The sequence below is a fragment of the Pipistrellus hanaki genome (genome assembly GCF_964339955.1).
Source record: "Pipistrellus hanaki genome assembly, chromosome: 3".
Classification (NCBI taxonomy): Eukaryota; Metazoa; Chordata; class Mammalia; order Chiroptera; family Vespertilionidae; genus Pipistrellus; species Pipistrellus hanaki.
The window spans coordinates 144,261,559-144,277,855 of NC_140505.1; the positions used below are offsets into that span (position 1 = coordinate 144,261,559).

The 16,297-nt window shown below is 35.7% G+C and overlaps 1 protein-coding gene across 1 annotated transcript in view; it reads right to left on the minus strand.

Annotated features, from left to right (window-relative positions):
• The window catches only part of SPATS2 (spermatogenesis associated serine rich 2), an 84,361-nt gene that overhangs the window by 23,725 nt on the left and 44,339 nt on the right, over positions 1-16,297 (minus strand). The window contains exons 5-9 of the mRNA XM_084877433.1: positions 13,967-14,075; positions 13,023-13,072; positions 9,713-9,974; positions 8,460-8,612; positions 5,706-5,841 (exon numbers count right to left, since the gene is read on the minus strand). Coding sequence (XP_084733559.1) covers positions 5,706-5,841; positions 8,460-8,612; positions 9,713-9,974; positions 13,023-13,072; positions 13,967-14,075 — 710 coding nt within the window. The remainder of the gene's footprint in view (positions 1-5,705; positions 5,842-8,459; positions 8,613-9,712; positions 9,975-13,022; positions 13,073-13,966; positions 14,076-16,297) is intronic.

Here is a 16,297-nt window from a genome sequence, read left to right on the forward strand (position 1 = left end):
CAAAAGTTACTCCAAGTTGTGACTTAAGAAAAGTAATTTAGGGTCTTCTGAAATACAAAATATTTGGATGGAATATTCTTTCTTTTATTGTTAATCCTTACCCAAGAATATTTTCTTATTGATTCTTAGAGAGAGTGTCAGACAAAATCTTGGCCCTCCTCATTCTACCCTGTTCCCTAATGACTAAATACCTTAGTCCCTAAATTCTCTTACAATGGGATTTCTCTGTATATGTGATATTGTTGCAACAACAATCTCCAGCCTTCTTCCCAAGCTGTGAAGAATTTGAGGTTATACATAAAGTCAATGTGAGTCTGTGTTTAAGATTGTGAAAATGTCCTAGTTGATTCCTCATTGACCTTAGCAGTTACTTTTATTTGAGCTTCTCTTTTCTTATTTTAAAACAATTTTTTAAATATATATTTTTATTGTTTTCAGAGAGGAAGAGAGAGTGAGACGTAGGAACATCAACGATGAGAAAGAAGCATTGATTGACATTAACACCTTAAATTCAAATCCCTTTTAATAGTAAAGTAGAGCCCTAGCTGGTTTGGCTCAGTGGGTAGAGCGTTGGCCTGTTTCTCTTTTTCTCTCTCTTTTCCCCTCCCTTCCATTTTCTCTAAAAAGTTAATGGAAAAAATATTTCTTCTTAAAAATAGTAAAGTAAAATAAAAAATTCCTACTTCCTAAGACAAAAATCTGGATAGATATATCTGATAATATGATTAAACATGTTTGGTGAAATGTATTTTTCATGTTTTTAGTTATTTTCAGAAATGATTAAAGAGTTACATTTTTATTTTATTTTTTTAAGAGTTAAATTTTCAAATCAAAGAACACTGAGTCCTAGCTTGTTTGACTTAGTGGATAGAATATCAGCCTGCAGACTGAAGGGTCCCAGGTTTAATTCCAGTCAAGGGCGTATGCCCAGGATGTGGGCAAGATCCTCAGTCGGGGGCATGCAAGAAGCAGCCGATCAATGATTCTCTCTCATCATTGATGTTTCCATCTCTCTCTCCTTCTCCCTTCATCTCTGAAATCAACAAAAATATATAAAAAAGTAAATTAAAAAAAAGAAAGAAAAAAAAAGAACAGAGACCAATGGAGCTAAGTATTAGTAGAAATAAGGTATCAATGTGCTAAACATCAAAAACTGAAATAATATAGAACAATATAATGATATGTACATTTTTAATAACACATTAGCCCATTCCTTTATTTCTATGCTTTCTGAGACATTTTTAAGTACTCTGGTTCATAAAATGATTCCAGCATCTCCACCTAGACTGTAAGTTTAAGGATCTAAAAGTTTTTGGTTATACTCCTAGTAGCTCAATATAAGAAAAGAGCCCTAGCCAGTTTGGCTCAGTGGAGTGTCGGCCTGTGGACCGAAGGGTCCTGGGTTCAATTCTGGTCAAAAGCACATGTCCGGGTTGCGGGCTCGATTCCCAAGAAGGGGGCAACCAATCAATTGTATATCAATGATCCTTTCTCATCATTGATATTTCTACCGTGTTTCCCGAAAATAAGACATCCTCCGAAAATAAGACCTACTTACAGGTTTCCTTCTGAGTGAAATAAAAGCCATCCCCCCGAAAATAAGCCCCCCCCGCCCCCAGGCTAAACATGAGAGATTTCGTCCACTGATTCTGAAAGAAATGGAGTCACAGGAAATTCACCAGGAAATTCAGGAACTGGATTGTTATGATGATGTTCCAGAAGATGATGACATGATTGTAATCGAATAAATGAGTAAATTCTTGATACTGTAGGATTCACAGTTTGTCTGATTTGTGTTGACAACTACCATACTACCGTACCATATACAGGTAATAAATTTCCTTTATTTTCATTTAATGATAAATGTGTACCGTATTCTTCTTCATGGAAAAATAAGACATCCCCTGAAAATAAGACCTAGCGCATCTTTGGGAGCAAAAATTAATATAAGACACTGTCTTATTTTCGGGGAAACAGGGTATCTTTCTCTCATTTGCCCTTCATTGATTCGGAGAGGAAGGGCAAATGAGAGAGATAAAAATGTCAATGATGAGAGAGGATCATTGATATATATATATATATATATATATATATATATATATATATATATAAATAAAAATAAATGTAAGAAGAAAGGAGAAGCTCAAATAAAAGTAACTTTTCTAAGGTCAATGAGGAATCTGCTAGGACATTTTCACAATCTTAAGCACAGACTTACATTGACTTTATGTATAACCTCAAACTTCTTGACAGTCTTTTTCTTTTACCTGTTTTCTCCTTTTGTAAGTACCTTTTGATGTCAATAAAATAGAATTTTTTATTTAAAAGGAAGCTGAGTGTTGTATCCTGTTTGTATTTTTCAACAACACATATGACAACCATCTAAAGTAATTTATACTAGTACAGTGGTCAGCAAACTCATTAGTCAACAGAGCCAATATCAATAGTACGACGACTGAAATTTCTTTTGAGAGCCAAATTTTTAAACTTAAACTTCTTCTAACGCCACTTCTTCAAAATAGACTCGCCCAGGCCGTGGTATTTTGTGGAAGAACCAAATCAAGGGGCCAAAGAGCCGCATGTGGCTTGTGAGCTGCAGTTTGCCAACCACGGTTCTAGTATATTCCAGCTTCATGTTCCACTCCATATCCTGCTCCTTAATAGCCTTAAACTCAAGTCAACTAATAGTTCCAACAATGTCAGACAAATTTTATTAATAATAAGAAAAGTAAACAAGCCTAGAGATGTTTATTACTGAATCAACAGTACAACCAGATTTTTAAGTGTTATGCTAGAGCTTTTGATTTTACCTTCCCACAGGTATGTCTCAGCTTTCATTTGGCCTCAAAGTGAAAGCAGTTATCTGTATAATTTTCCCTAGTGCCCCATCAAGGGTAATGTAATCGTACTGTTGAAAATTTGTTAGAATCCTTTGCTTTTCTTTCACAATTTAACCAACACAAAAAATTGCTTCCTAAGTGACATTAATTCCAAGCTCTGGTTCAGTGCCAAATGGAGTTAGCTCACCTGCCAATTATGTCTTGAAGTAACAACTACAAGGGACACTGAAATAAGGTAGTTTAAAAACGCAATCAGCCAGAGAGAAGGGCTTTATATCAGCAGGAAAGGGCAGGTAATCTCTTTCCTCAAGGTAAATTGACCTGGCTGCTATGTCTGCTAATCAATCCTAAATACACAGTTCCCGGGCAGGAAACCATTTCATTTGTCATTTACCGAAGGAGGCTCCCCCTGGCTGGGTTCCAAGTCAACAGGAACTCACAAATCTCTCCCAGACCTGTGTTTCCTGCTTCAGGCTGGTTCTGAATAGAATCAGATCCTGTGGCTAAGTAACCGATAAGTTAAGCAATCATGGAGACCAGAGGCTTATCAAGGCAAAGTTGTGATAACCTACTCTTAGCACTTTATTCTTTTCCAAAATGAGTCAACAATATCTGATATGATCGTAATCCAGGGCAAAGGGCATAATGCTTCCTTGAAGAGGTGCAGAAAGAGAAGAAATCAGTTACTTAGAAAAATTCTAGAAGTTAGAACTTAATTTAAGGAGAGTTTGGAATACTTAGTTGGACTTAGATAAGTACAAAGATATAGAAGAGCATATTATAATACATCTTAGGCTGGGGAAGTGGAGAAGAAGTGTGAATGTTAAGTTTTTGAGACAATAGGTAATCAGACTGGAGCAAATATGTTTGTAAGAAAAGCAGAAGATAGGACATTAAGTTTCTCGCTATACAGCCTGAAAGGGGAAACTTGGGATTAGAACAAAGCATGGATAGACAAGTATTATATATGAATTACCTATCCTAGAAGTACTTTTGGTTATAATGGTTGAATGAACCATTCTTAAATCTACAGATGTTAAACACAGGGGTCAGGAACTTTTTGGAGGTTTTATTCTACATCTTTGTTAATTCACTCCTCTTCAATCCAGAGGAGGACTGAAGCTACCCACACTCCATTTCTGGTCTGCTGTGGCATAACGTAACCAGACTAAGTTTATAAATAGAGACACAGTTGAACATGACCAAGGGAACATGACAGGCGAGAAAACAGATGGCTGGGAGAAAGAATGGCATAGGTTCTCTCTATTCATGAATACTTCTTCTAATTTTTCAGAAATCCAAGCAAGTTTTGCAAATAAGCAGAGCAGACAGTCCTCTATCTCAAAATGTCTAAATAGGTGCTTTCTTCCCATCATTTTACTTAATCTGTTCTTTAAGTCCTTTCTAATTTCAAAAAAGTCCCCTATAAAATGCAAATGCTTCCCAAAAAGGAGTTATGGTTTAAATATCAATAAACACAAATACCAAATAATTAAAACAGCGTTAGTATTCTAGAAAACATTAGAACATATCTCTCCCTGACAAAAAAAGATCCTATGATCAAATACATGTGAGGAACAGCATAGTACACCTCCCTCTTGAAGATCACAATGCACATGAACATTTTAAAGGCACTAGAAGTGCAGTAGTAAAATTTTTGTTAAAAGTATTTTCAAACTTATTTAACTACCAAACTATATTTCCCCTACAGAGTACATAATAATATTCTAAAGGCCTGGTGCATGAAATTCGTGCACGGGGGGTGGGGGGGGTTATCCCTCAGCCCAGCCTGCACCCTCTCCAATCTGGGACCCCTCAAGGGAGATTGGGCCTAAACATACAGTCGGACATCCTTCTCACAATCCAGGACTGCTGGCTCCCAACTGCTTGCCTGCCTACCATCCTAATTGCCCCTAACCACTTCTGCCTGCCAGCCTGCTCACCCCCTAACCACTCCCCTGCCAGCCTCATACCTAACTGCCCCCCTGCCAGCCTTATTGACCCTAACTGCCCTCCCCTGCAGGCCTGGGTCCCTGCAATTGTTCTTTCCTGCAGGCCTGGTCACCCCCAACTTCCTCTTCTGCCAGCCTAGTCACCCCTAACTGCCTTCCCTGTAGTCTTGATTGCCCCCAACTGCCCTCCCTGCAGGCCTGGTCTCTCCCAACTGCCCTCCCCTGCTGGCCTGATTGCCCACAACTGCCCTCCCTTGCAGTTCTGGTCCCTCCAAACTGCCCTCCCCTGCTGGCCATCTTGTGGCAGCCATCTTGTGTCCACATGGGGGAAGTCATCTTGTGTGTTGGAGTGATGGTCAATTTGCATATTGCTATTTTATTAGATAGGATTTTAGATATGAGTATCTTATCCTGTGCTCCCTGCTCCTAGTCTTCAACTCCCACAAATGAGTATCTTTAAGATACAGTTTAAAAAATACAAAATTAAAACAAATCAATGACTCATAAACAGAGCAAAAATTAGAATGGGATGTGTTACAAAGGATGAAAGGAGGTAAGAAAACAAAGACAGATCTCTTCTTTATAATGTTATTCACAAATATCATGTCATTGATTACAAATCCCTAAAGTGATAATGCATTATCTACTCTATAATTATTTGCTCCTTTCCAAACAATATGAACTTCAGGCCCATATCTAAGCATTATGAGTTCTTTGTCCCACTCATTTGGTGTCCCACTATCACCAAAAGCAACCGAACAAAGCAGAAAGCTTAATCTATCATAGGATTTTAACGTCTCTCCCACTATGTAAAGTAGTTAGGAGTCAGAAATTAAATAATTTGATGAATGGTTGACCATCTTTACAAATAATCCTTTTTTGTGCTACTGATATCAAATATAAGTTAACTTACCAGCTCTGCAATTCAGCAAAAGCTTGTTTCATTTTCTTAAGGGAAGCATCCATCTCTTCTTTAACTACAACTCGATATCGTCCAAGAGACACTGTGCAGCGCTGGAGGTCTTTCACAGATTTTTCAATATTGGAACCTTGGGGAAAAATTCCCAAAGATTAATCTTTAAAAGTATACGTAACTTGAAAGATGGATCTGAACACCTAAACATGTAAAATAACAAATGTGTGGACTAGGGAAGTTTCCCAAAGGCCACCCTCTTCAACAAGAAAACTAATTTAATGTTTTCACAGATTAAAAAAATAATAATAAGCCCTAGCTGTTTTGGCTCAGTGGATAGAGCATCAGCCTGTGGAGTAAAGGATCCTGTGCTTGATTCCAGTCCAGGGCACATGCCCAGGCTGTGGACTTGATCCCCAATAGGGACATGCAGGAGGCAGCCGATCAATGACTTTCTCTCATCATTGATTTTTTTTTCTCTCTCTCCCCCTCTCCCTTCCTCTCTGAAATCAATGAAAATATAAAAATAAAAATAAGTATCCTGACCACGAAGAACTAATAGGAATTTAAATTCACCCACCTATCTTACACAAAACACACACACACACACACACACACACAATCTGAATCAATGGTTTTCAGACAGTGGACAATAGGCATTACTTTTTCCTTGAGAAAATAGAAATTTAAAAAGTGAGGTCTATGATTGGTGCAAGAAAAGTTTTCAGGTTATAATGCAAGGAGCAGAACTGGAAGTCTCCTTGATTTGAGGGGACAGAGTTGAGAATTCAGGGAGGTCAAGGTTAGAATTCTTAGGGCAGAGTACTGGAGAGGAGAGAGCTACACAAAAATGAGAGAATTGTACACAGGATTCTGAATGCATGAGTGTGAGGAAACTAAGACATGGAAAAAGCTGCCGGAAAGGAGCAGGTGGAACAATCCCCAGAGCACACCTAGGCCATGAATAGTTCATTTTCATACCAGCCAGAGTGAGGTACAAGGTAAAGCACTTGGAAGTGCTTAGTAATAATGCAAAATTAGCTCTAGAATAAAGGCTGCTCCAATATAACCTAACAAAGCTTAAAAGCAAGTCTCAAACTGTTTCCAAATAATAATCCCAGAACAAATCACAAGAAGATTTTTAAAAATACAAAAATATCCAGCAATAACAAAGCAAAATTCACAATGTCTGGTATCCAAAAACAATTACTAGCCCAGGTGATGTGACTCAATAGTTGAGCTTCGATCTATGAACCAGGAGGTCATAGCACATGCCCAGGTTAATGACTTGATCCCCAGAAGAAAGTGTGCAGGAAGCAATCGATCGATGATTCCTACTTCTCCCTCTCCCTTCTACCCTGAAATCAATAAAAATATGGTACATATTTTTTTAAATTACTAGAAAGCCCAAGCCAGGTGGCTCAGTTGTTTGGAGCCTTGTCCCATACACCAAAAAAGATTGTAGCTTCAATCCCAGGTTGGGATGTGTACATTGGAGACAACCAATTGATAATTTCTCTCATATATATGTTTCTCTCTGAAATAAAAAAGCACATTTAGAAAAATAAGATAAAATATTTTACATACTCAGCACAATTTTAGCCAGTTTCTAAAGTCCTATTAACCATTCTATACTCACCAATGTCAAAGTTATATATACAATTGATAATTGACAGATCTTAGAATTTTATGTGTCGATATAGATTTTTTTAATTTCAATTCTTCCTATCAATTTGATTTCTTTTAAAATCTACCTAAAAGTTTTCAAGCCTTGTGCCTTTATTTTGTTTGACTGAATATTCTCAGACTTGCTTTTCTGTACCTAGCTGACGGTTATGTTAGAAAGATGAAAAAGGAAAACTTCCCTGATTAAATTTAGCTCATTTGGAATAAATAATTCAATAAAGAGCTATGGGTTACAAGTGTCTTTCACATTTGTTTCATTTGTTTAGTGGAGTGGACCACCACGTGTGTACATATGATACTCAAAAGGGCTATTATCTCCATCTGTTTAACTGATTATTTAAATGACTATTATAATTAAATTTAAAAAAGCAAAAAGCTACCACTAGTCAATGTTAAGCATTTAAGAGAAAATGACCTTGTTTAAACTAGAGTCTGGCAAGTTTTAATATAAGCATAAAGTTGTGAAGAGAAATAAAAATATTTCTTTCAAATATGTCAACCGGGAGATAAAAATGAAAAAAACAAGATAAAAATGTTGGAGTAAAAGAAATATATTAATGGTAGCATAAAAGTCATCCTTGCAATAGAGTTTGATTTTCTTTTCTTTTTTCTTTTTTTTTAAATTATATTTTATTGATTTTCCACAGAGAGGAAGGAAGAGGGGTAGAGAGCTAGGGAGGTCGATGAGAGAGAAACATCGACCAGCTGCCTCCTGCACAACCCCTATTGGGGATGTGCCGGCAACCAATGTACATGCCCTTGACCGGAATCGAACCTGGGATCCTTCAGTCCGCAGACCGACGCTCTATCCACTGAGCCAAACCGGTTTCGGCTAGAGTTTGATTTTCATTCACACACAAAAAATCCTCACTATTGTAATAAGACTGTATAGCATCTGAGCTACTATTAGAATCCAACTCTGTACACAGAGTCAAGTAAGAACTGGATAGTCACCACCTAGAAAAGGATTACCTACAGAACTTTCTCAGACCTCATCTATGAGAACAAGGAGGTAAAACACAGATTTTTTTTTTTTCTCTCTAAAAGGTAGGCTAAGCCCCTATTTACCTAGCTTTCTGTTGGTAGAGGAGAGTGGAACATCTTCCATGCCCAGTCTTGAGAGAGATTTGATAGCATTCCTGTTTTGTTGAGAATTCTGAGTAGGGTGTATAGTCAAAGACTTGGACTCAAAATCAAAGACACCATTTTCCAGCATGGATCCTGTCAAAGAAACAGTGTTTTAGGCAAGACTTAAGAATAAATCAATCAAGCAGTCTTAAGTGTTCACAAAAAAAAAAAAAAGGTAAAAATATTTTAGGCAAAACTATATTTCTTTTAATCTCACTCCCCAAAAATTATGTTTCTTAAATGGCTGTGAACAAAATCAAGCCAAATCAGCTGAATGAGGCTCTCTGGCTTAGCTCCATGCAATACCCTGAATGAAGAAGAAAAGAAGTCTGTGCTAACCCATCTCTAGACAGACTAGCTTGTTCCTTGTACCTGTAGCTTCTTGTAACTTCTGATAGCTTCTATAAATTATGTTGAGGGAAAAAGAACTTTATACTGTCCTAGGGCATGAAGAGTTTAAAATCTTTAGGCAATAGAAAGGGCAGAGTTAGAAAACGAGAGACCTAGTTCAAAAAAAAAAAAAAAATGGAGCCACTGACTATCTCTGGTTTGTTAGAGGTCACTTTAGGAATTATATTTTTCTTTGTCTTTTTGTGCTTGTGCAAACTAATCAATAAAATAGCTTAAGAAAGAACAGCATAATTCTTAAACTGCCATTACATTTATAAAGCCAGAGCAACTGAGCAAGGAGAACTGGATTAACAAATAATTTAAAAAACTATTTTAAGAGATATTTCCAACACTCATCAAAATGATTAATAAAACAAAGGAAAACATATACAATATGTAAATTTGCAACTAGCACTAATCTTAACTATTAAAAAACAAACGTGAGCCTATAAAAACCAACAGTCTACTTCTGGATTTACAGTTTTTATCATATATTTCTCACTGTGTTGGATCTTAGAATAATATCAACATCAATTCATTATAATAATTTTCCTTAATAAGTGAACAATTTAAAAAATCTTAAGGGCATCTTCTGTAGTCGACTGCTTTAAACTGAAATTAAAATGAGACAATGGAAAATAATGCCATTTTTCTAGGCCTTTGATAATTATAAAATGTGACTCACATGAGCAGTAACAAAAACTAAAAAGTAAGAGACTAACTAGATTTAATTTGACTGCTTTCTCAACTAGGAAGCCCCTGGCTAATAATGCAACTTTTCAAAGATGTGTTAATAAGCTTACCTGTTCTGTCCAGCATATCTGGCATGGAAGACTCAGGATCCTCTGATTCTCTGGCATCTATTGAAAGTGTCTCCATACCTTCACTGAGTGAGTCCACAGACTCAGTATCATTGATGGCACCATTAACATGGTAACCATTAATATCACCTTTTTCTGGAGAAGGCGTAGACTGCTCCTCTTGAATAGAAACCAATTTACTGGAATCTAGGATACTGTTACTTGCTTCGACTGCAGGTTTTGGTTTGTTTTTCTTCTTTTTGTTCTAATGATTATTAAAGATTTGAAAAAAGAAAAGAGAAGACCCCCCCACACACAGAGAGGTAACTAGCTACCCAAAGGCAACCAATGTCACCAATTTCTCATATGCTCTTCCAGAAACTGAACACATTTCTATATATGTGAAATTATTAACTAAAATAACTATGTAAAATACTTTAAATAAACTCAGACACATAAATAAGAAATTTATGCATAGCAAATATAACAAAAGCAAAAGCAAAAATTACAAAATGTAAAAAAATATGTGCAACTTATATACAAAGAGCCAAATATATTTTGAGCTCTAACAGAAACAAAACAACTGAACAGTAAAAAATGGTAAAGGATATAAGTATGTGAAATGAAATTGCAATCTCAGTAATAAGAGACATAAATTAAAACTGCACTGCAGAGGATTCTGGGAAGATGGCAGAGGAGGAAGCATCAGGAATCTGTTGCCCACCTAGCCTGCCCCAAAAAGGCTCAAAACACTTACATTAGCCTACAGTTGAACAAAACCATCTAACAGTGAATACAATGTAGAGTATCTATTGGTTGTTTACACTCATTATCAGGTGGCTGACTGGGAGCTGCAGCTGTCCAGCAACATGAGTAAGTGTCACACTACATATTGCTAGCCTGGGAAAAGATAAAAGTTCAAAGTATGGTTTCTACTGAATGCTACTGCTTTCGCACCATTGCAAAGTCAAAAGTTCTTAAGTCAAACCATTCTAAGTTGGGGTCTGTCTGTATAACATATTGTCCTAGGGCATGAAGAGTTTTGATAGGATGCAGCGAAAGCGGTGCCAAGAGAAAATTTATAGTTATAAATGCTTACATTAAAAACAAGAGTCCTAGTTGATTTGGCTCAGGATAGAGCCACAGCCTCTTGGACCAAAGGATCCTGGGATAGACTCGGGTTAAGGACATGTACTTTGTACCAGACCCAGTAGGGGGCGCGCTCAGAAGGCAACCAATCAATGTGCTTTTGTCACATTGATGTTTCTCTGTCTCTCCTCCTCCCTTCTACTCTCTCTAAAAATCAATGGAAAAATACCCTCAGGTGAGGATTAACAAAATAAAGTAATAAAAAAAAGCAATCAAAGAAATTATATATATTTATATTTGCTCATCTATGCATAAAATATCCTGGAAGATAAACAAGAAATTGATAATACTGTTTATTTCTGGGGTGGGGAACCAAATGGCTGGGGAACAGGGATAGGATAAAGATGTTTCAGTTTATGTATTAATTTCTGTAGCTTTGAATTTGGAACCACATGAATATATTACCTAGGCAAATAGTCAAATTAAAACAAACAAAAAAAGACCTTTACCTTTTATTTTGACAAATTACAGCTCTACTACCAATAGTTAATTCTATTCCTAAGGCTGTACTGACATGGCTGATTCAGGTTTCCCCCAAACCCTTCTCATATTCTAACAGGAACACTACTGGAACTCTAGATATAACTTTTTCCTCTTCACAGCTCTCATCTTTTTTCCTTTTAAAAATTTTCTCTCATGTGAACTGGGTAAGTTTTCATATCACTGTCCCATGTAACTGCTCACAGTAATATCCTATTGAACCAATCTCAACAGTTAACTGGACTGGGCTTGGGCATCTGGGACTGCCAAACTGAAGCCATTGTTCTTTCTCTAAATTTAAAGAAACTTATGTGGCCGGGACTGGTTTGGCTCAGTGGATAGAGTGTTGGCCTGCGGACTGAAAGGTCCCGGGTTCGATTTCGGTCAAGGGCATGTGCCTTGGTTGTGGGCACATCCCCAGTTGGGGGTGTGCAAGAGGCAGCTGGTCGATGTTTCTCTCTCATCGATGTTTCTAACTCTCTGTCCCTCAATTCCTCTCTGTGTAAAATCAATAAAATATATTTTTTTAAAAAATAAAATAAAATAAAGAAACTTATGTGTCTCTAACACATACTTTTCCAGCTGCAAGCATATGTTACATCACTAAATAGCTTACTATTCTGAATCAATAAATTAATAAACTGATGTTTCCAGAGCATACATAGCTATTTATGCTAGGTGAAAGCAATAAGTTAAGCAAATATTCAAAGTTCTAGGTATGGAGAGCTTCAGGGGAATCTGTAGTAATATTAGGTTCTCTTTGGAAAAAACTCTCAAGGGTCCCTCTCAAGCCTGGTTTGGTCAAGACTTAATAGATATCTTAATGAAGTGATTTAGAGTCATCAAGAAAGCATTTCAAAACTCTAGTACTAACCTAACATAAGAAAAGAATTTTCCAAAGAGCTTTCATAGAGCTTCCTGATTAAAATCTATACTTCAAGCATTTCCTAAAGAAGCAAATGCTGTGGAAGCATTTTGAGACCAGCTAGTATCCTTTGGGGAAAGCATTTTGGTTTCAAGTGGACAAAGTGAAGGAAATGAGAACTAGTATGTTAGAAATTAGGTACTAGTATTTATTATTATTACTTTCCTATTTCAGAGGTGAGCAAACTAAGGCACATAAGGTTAAACAATTCCCCAAGTTGTAAAGCCCATAAGTAGAACAGGATATAAATCCTGTTGTGATCGATTCCACAGCCTAAGTGCCTTTTCCTCTCTAAATTGGAACACCAGACCCCGATGTATAACTAATATAGCAAAGAACCTCTTTGGGCTTAAGGTCAAAGCTCATTAATACCAGAGATTACAACATAGTTGTCTGACCTAGGAACCTAAACTATTTTAACTGATCTATGTTAAGAATAATGTTGAAATCACTGGAATAGATCACTTTCTCTAGTGGAAGCTCTGCTTTCCTTGACATGCTCTCTTGTTTCATTCCTGCATAGTATTAATACATCTTTAGCAACTCCACCTTAGCAGTGTCATTGTTTCCTGTCTTAAATCACATGGAGGATATTGTATGGTACTCTATGTACACAGCTGTGTTTCAATGTCACAGAAGACTTTTTTAAAACAGGTGAACTGAAGATGCTTATGTAAATATTTTCTTTCAAATATTTTTGCAGAGCCTAAATATTTTTATAATATCAACATCATGCTTTTAAATTTCATTCATTTTTACCTTTTTCTTGCCTGTTACTGTCCATTCTTTGAGTACTTCATTGGCACTACCTGTAAGAGAAACCAATCACAGATTTTCTCTCTTAGCATATGCATGGTCAAGAATAAATAGGTGTCTCTGCATTTTGTAAATGCTAGAGAATTTCTAAAATTTTAACAGGAAAGTTAAGGTTCAAGTCTCTGAGCTAATGAAATGAGATAATCATATCATACTTATCTTTTGCAATACCCGCCCATTTAGATTCCCTTTCTCCATGTAATTTTCTCAGTAAGTTCTTCCAAGAAGAGACTAATGTAGCCTGACAATTTTGAAATTCTTTTATATAACTCAGACCAAATACAAAGATGAGTGGTTTCAGCCCAAGAATACTATCTCCTCTCCTCCAGAAGATGACACACCACTTTGGCTATGTTCTTTTAGAGAGCTGTACACTACCCTAGACCAGTGGTCGGCAAACTGCGGTTCGCAAGCCACATGCCTCAGTCAGATCGAGGACATTTTTAGCAAAGGCCAGCTTAAGAGTACCCTAATTAAGTTAATAAAAATGTACCTACCTATATAGTTTAAGTTTAAAAAACTTGGCTCTCAAAAGAAATTTCAATCATTGTACTGTTGATATTTGGCTCTGTTGATTGAGTTTGCCGACCACTGCCCTAGACCTAAATGCTAACATTATAAAGAAAACATATGACAATGAAAAAAAACCATATAGTATTTCGGCCTGTTTATTCTATACTGGCAGAAAAACAGAAACAGGGAGATCTAATCTGATGTACCTATACAATGATAAGATATCTTTTTTAAATGGCATGATATGTTATATTATCATGAGGTCTACTATATCACCTATGAAATACCAGGTTTTTAAATGGATGTTAAAGAAGTTTAAAGCAACTTCTATTTAAACAAACACACACTTATTAAAAAAACTAAACTAGGATTACCTTCCATAAATGCTTGTACTGTTTTGTCCACACAATTATCAAAGTGCTGCAAAACCAGGATGATTTCATTGTTGCTCTTATTGGGAACTATTGCACGCACTGCATTTATCTGGAAAAGATGACAGGGTCATTAAATTTTAACATCAGTAGGTCAGTTGGCAACTGAGACCTATTACAGAATGACATTTCATTCTTAATAATATGTATTACTCTTTAGCGTCAGTGAGAGTACATACAACCATCTCACTAGGAATGATTAATAGATGAGTGATAGCATCACATAAAAATTAATTTCAAAATTTAGAAAAGCAGAACATTTCTAGAAATAGAAGGTATATGCTAGATTTTGCTCAAAGAAAGGAAGGTCTAATTTAGATATCAAGTATTAATTTTAGCATCAACCCTTCCTCATTTTTAGCATACTGTAGAGGAAGGTGGCAAGTTTAATGAACCATCACCAATAAGAACTTAGATTTTTATACAGCATTTTTGAAACATTTTATTTCGTTCATTAATTGTATAACACTATAAAGATAATTTAAATTACTATAAACTATTTCAGGCATACAAAGAATAATGAGCACTCACTGTGTGACAGTCAGTTTACTAAAATAAAACAATGTAATTGAAGCTCCCATGAAATCCCTCATAAATCCCATTTCCCTCCTCGACACAGAAATTACTACCTTTAATTTTATACTATTTCAATACATGTTTTTGCACTTTTACAATGCATGTATGTATCACAGATAATACATACTATTGTTTTTGCATTATGAAAGTATTATCATATCATATGTCTATATTCAATTTGCTTTTTTCATATAATAGTTTTTTGTGTGTGTGTGTGTTTTTTTTCATGTTGATAAATGCATCTCTTATTTAACTGCTACCCAGAATTTCCATTGTATTAATATAATCAATTTATTTATTCTCCGGTTAAAGACACATTGTTTTCAATGTTTGGCTATAATGAAAACTGCTGAAATTCTTAGGCTTATTTGCTGCAGAATCCTCAATGCCTAAAATAATGTTTAGCATATTTTAAGAAAAGAAAAAATATCAGGTCTTCTGTGAACAGTGAGAGAATGTCTCTTTTATATATAACCAGTAGTAGAATTACTGAATAGTAGGGTATGTACAAATTAGATAATGCTAAATTGTTCTTTAAAATAGGTATGTCAATTTTGTCAGATTTATTCCCAAGGTATCTTATTTTTGGAGATTAAAAATATATAATTTACAATAATTGCTTGTTTTTAGTTTTATATATAAATAATTCCTATCAGCAATCTTGGTGAACTCTTATTAGTTCTAACAATTTGTTGCTTTCTTGGTTTTTCTATGTAAACGGGGTTGTCTATAAATAATAGCAGTTTTTTTCTTCCTTTTCAATCCTTATAATTTTAATTTCTTGTCTTACTGCACAATTTAAAATTAGTTTTTTCTTAAAATGACCTAGTTCTTTTTGGTAGGGAGTGGTAGTTAGAAACCAAGATCTAAGAACTAGGTGTGTTCTGGGGAGTCATTTATTTCTAGACCCTTTCACTGGATAGAACTAGAAGGTTTTGTTGTTTACAGCATGAGTTCCTACTGACATCTTCAATTCAAATATAATATTAAAAGGCATTTTCTCATGCTTTTAAACATATCTTTCTTCCAAACTAAAAGTTTTAGCTCCTAAAAATGTTAAGTAATTTACTAATTTGCTTTATTCTGTAATATTCATAAAATAATATTATTAATAACACTATGATATATTACTACTAATGATAAAACATTTAATAAAATTTAAGGTTTACTTGCAATTCTTTTTGTCCTTTAAATATATTCCTCTAGACATGTACAATAAGAACACTGTGTTCAAAAGTCACAAGAAAATTTGTTCTAGTTCACCGTTTCCATGAAGGTAAAATATTTTTAGGACCTCATCTTTTATAAGACCTCAGCTCCAATTCCCAACCAAGGACAAACCTTGAGCTTTAGGGCCCTATGTGGTGAAACTCATTTGTTATGAAGACTGGCAAACCACATTGCTCTATACTAGGGGTGTCGAACTCAATCAGAGAAGGGGCCAAAATCTAAAATCCAGCCTAAATCGCGGGCCGAATGGTTTACTGAACAGTCATAAACTGACAATGTCATAAACTGACAGCGGAGTGCAGTGATGACAGCGCAGTGCGGGCCACATTGCAAGGCCTGGCGGGCTGGATTTGGCCTGCGGGCCTTGTGTTTGACACATGTGCTCTATACACTTAGCTCATAGGGATTTTCCTAACCTCTATTCAGCTATACATTTAAAACTATGTATATTATTTTTCATTCTATATT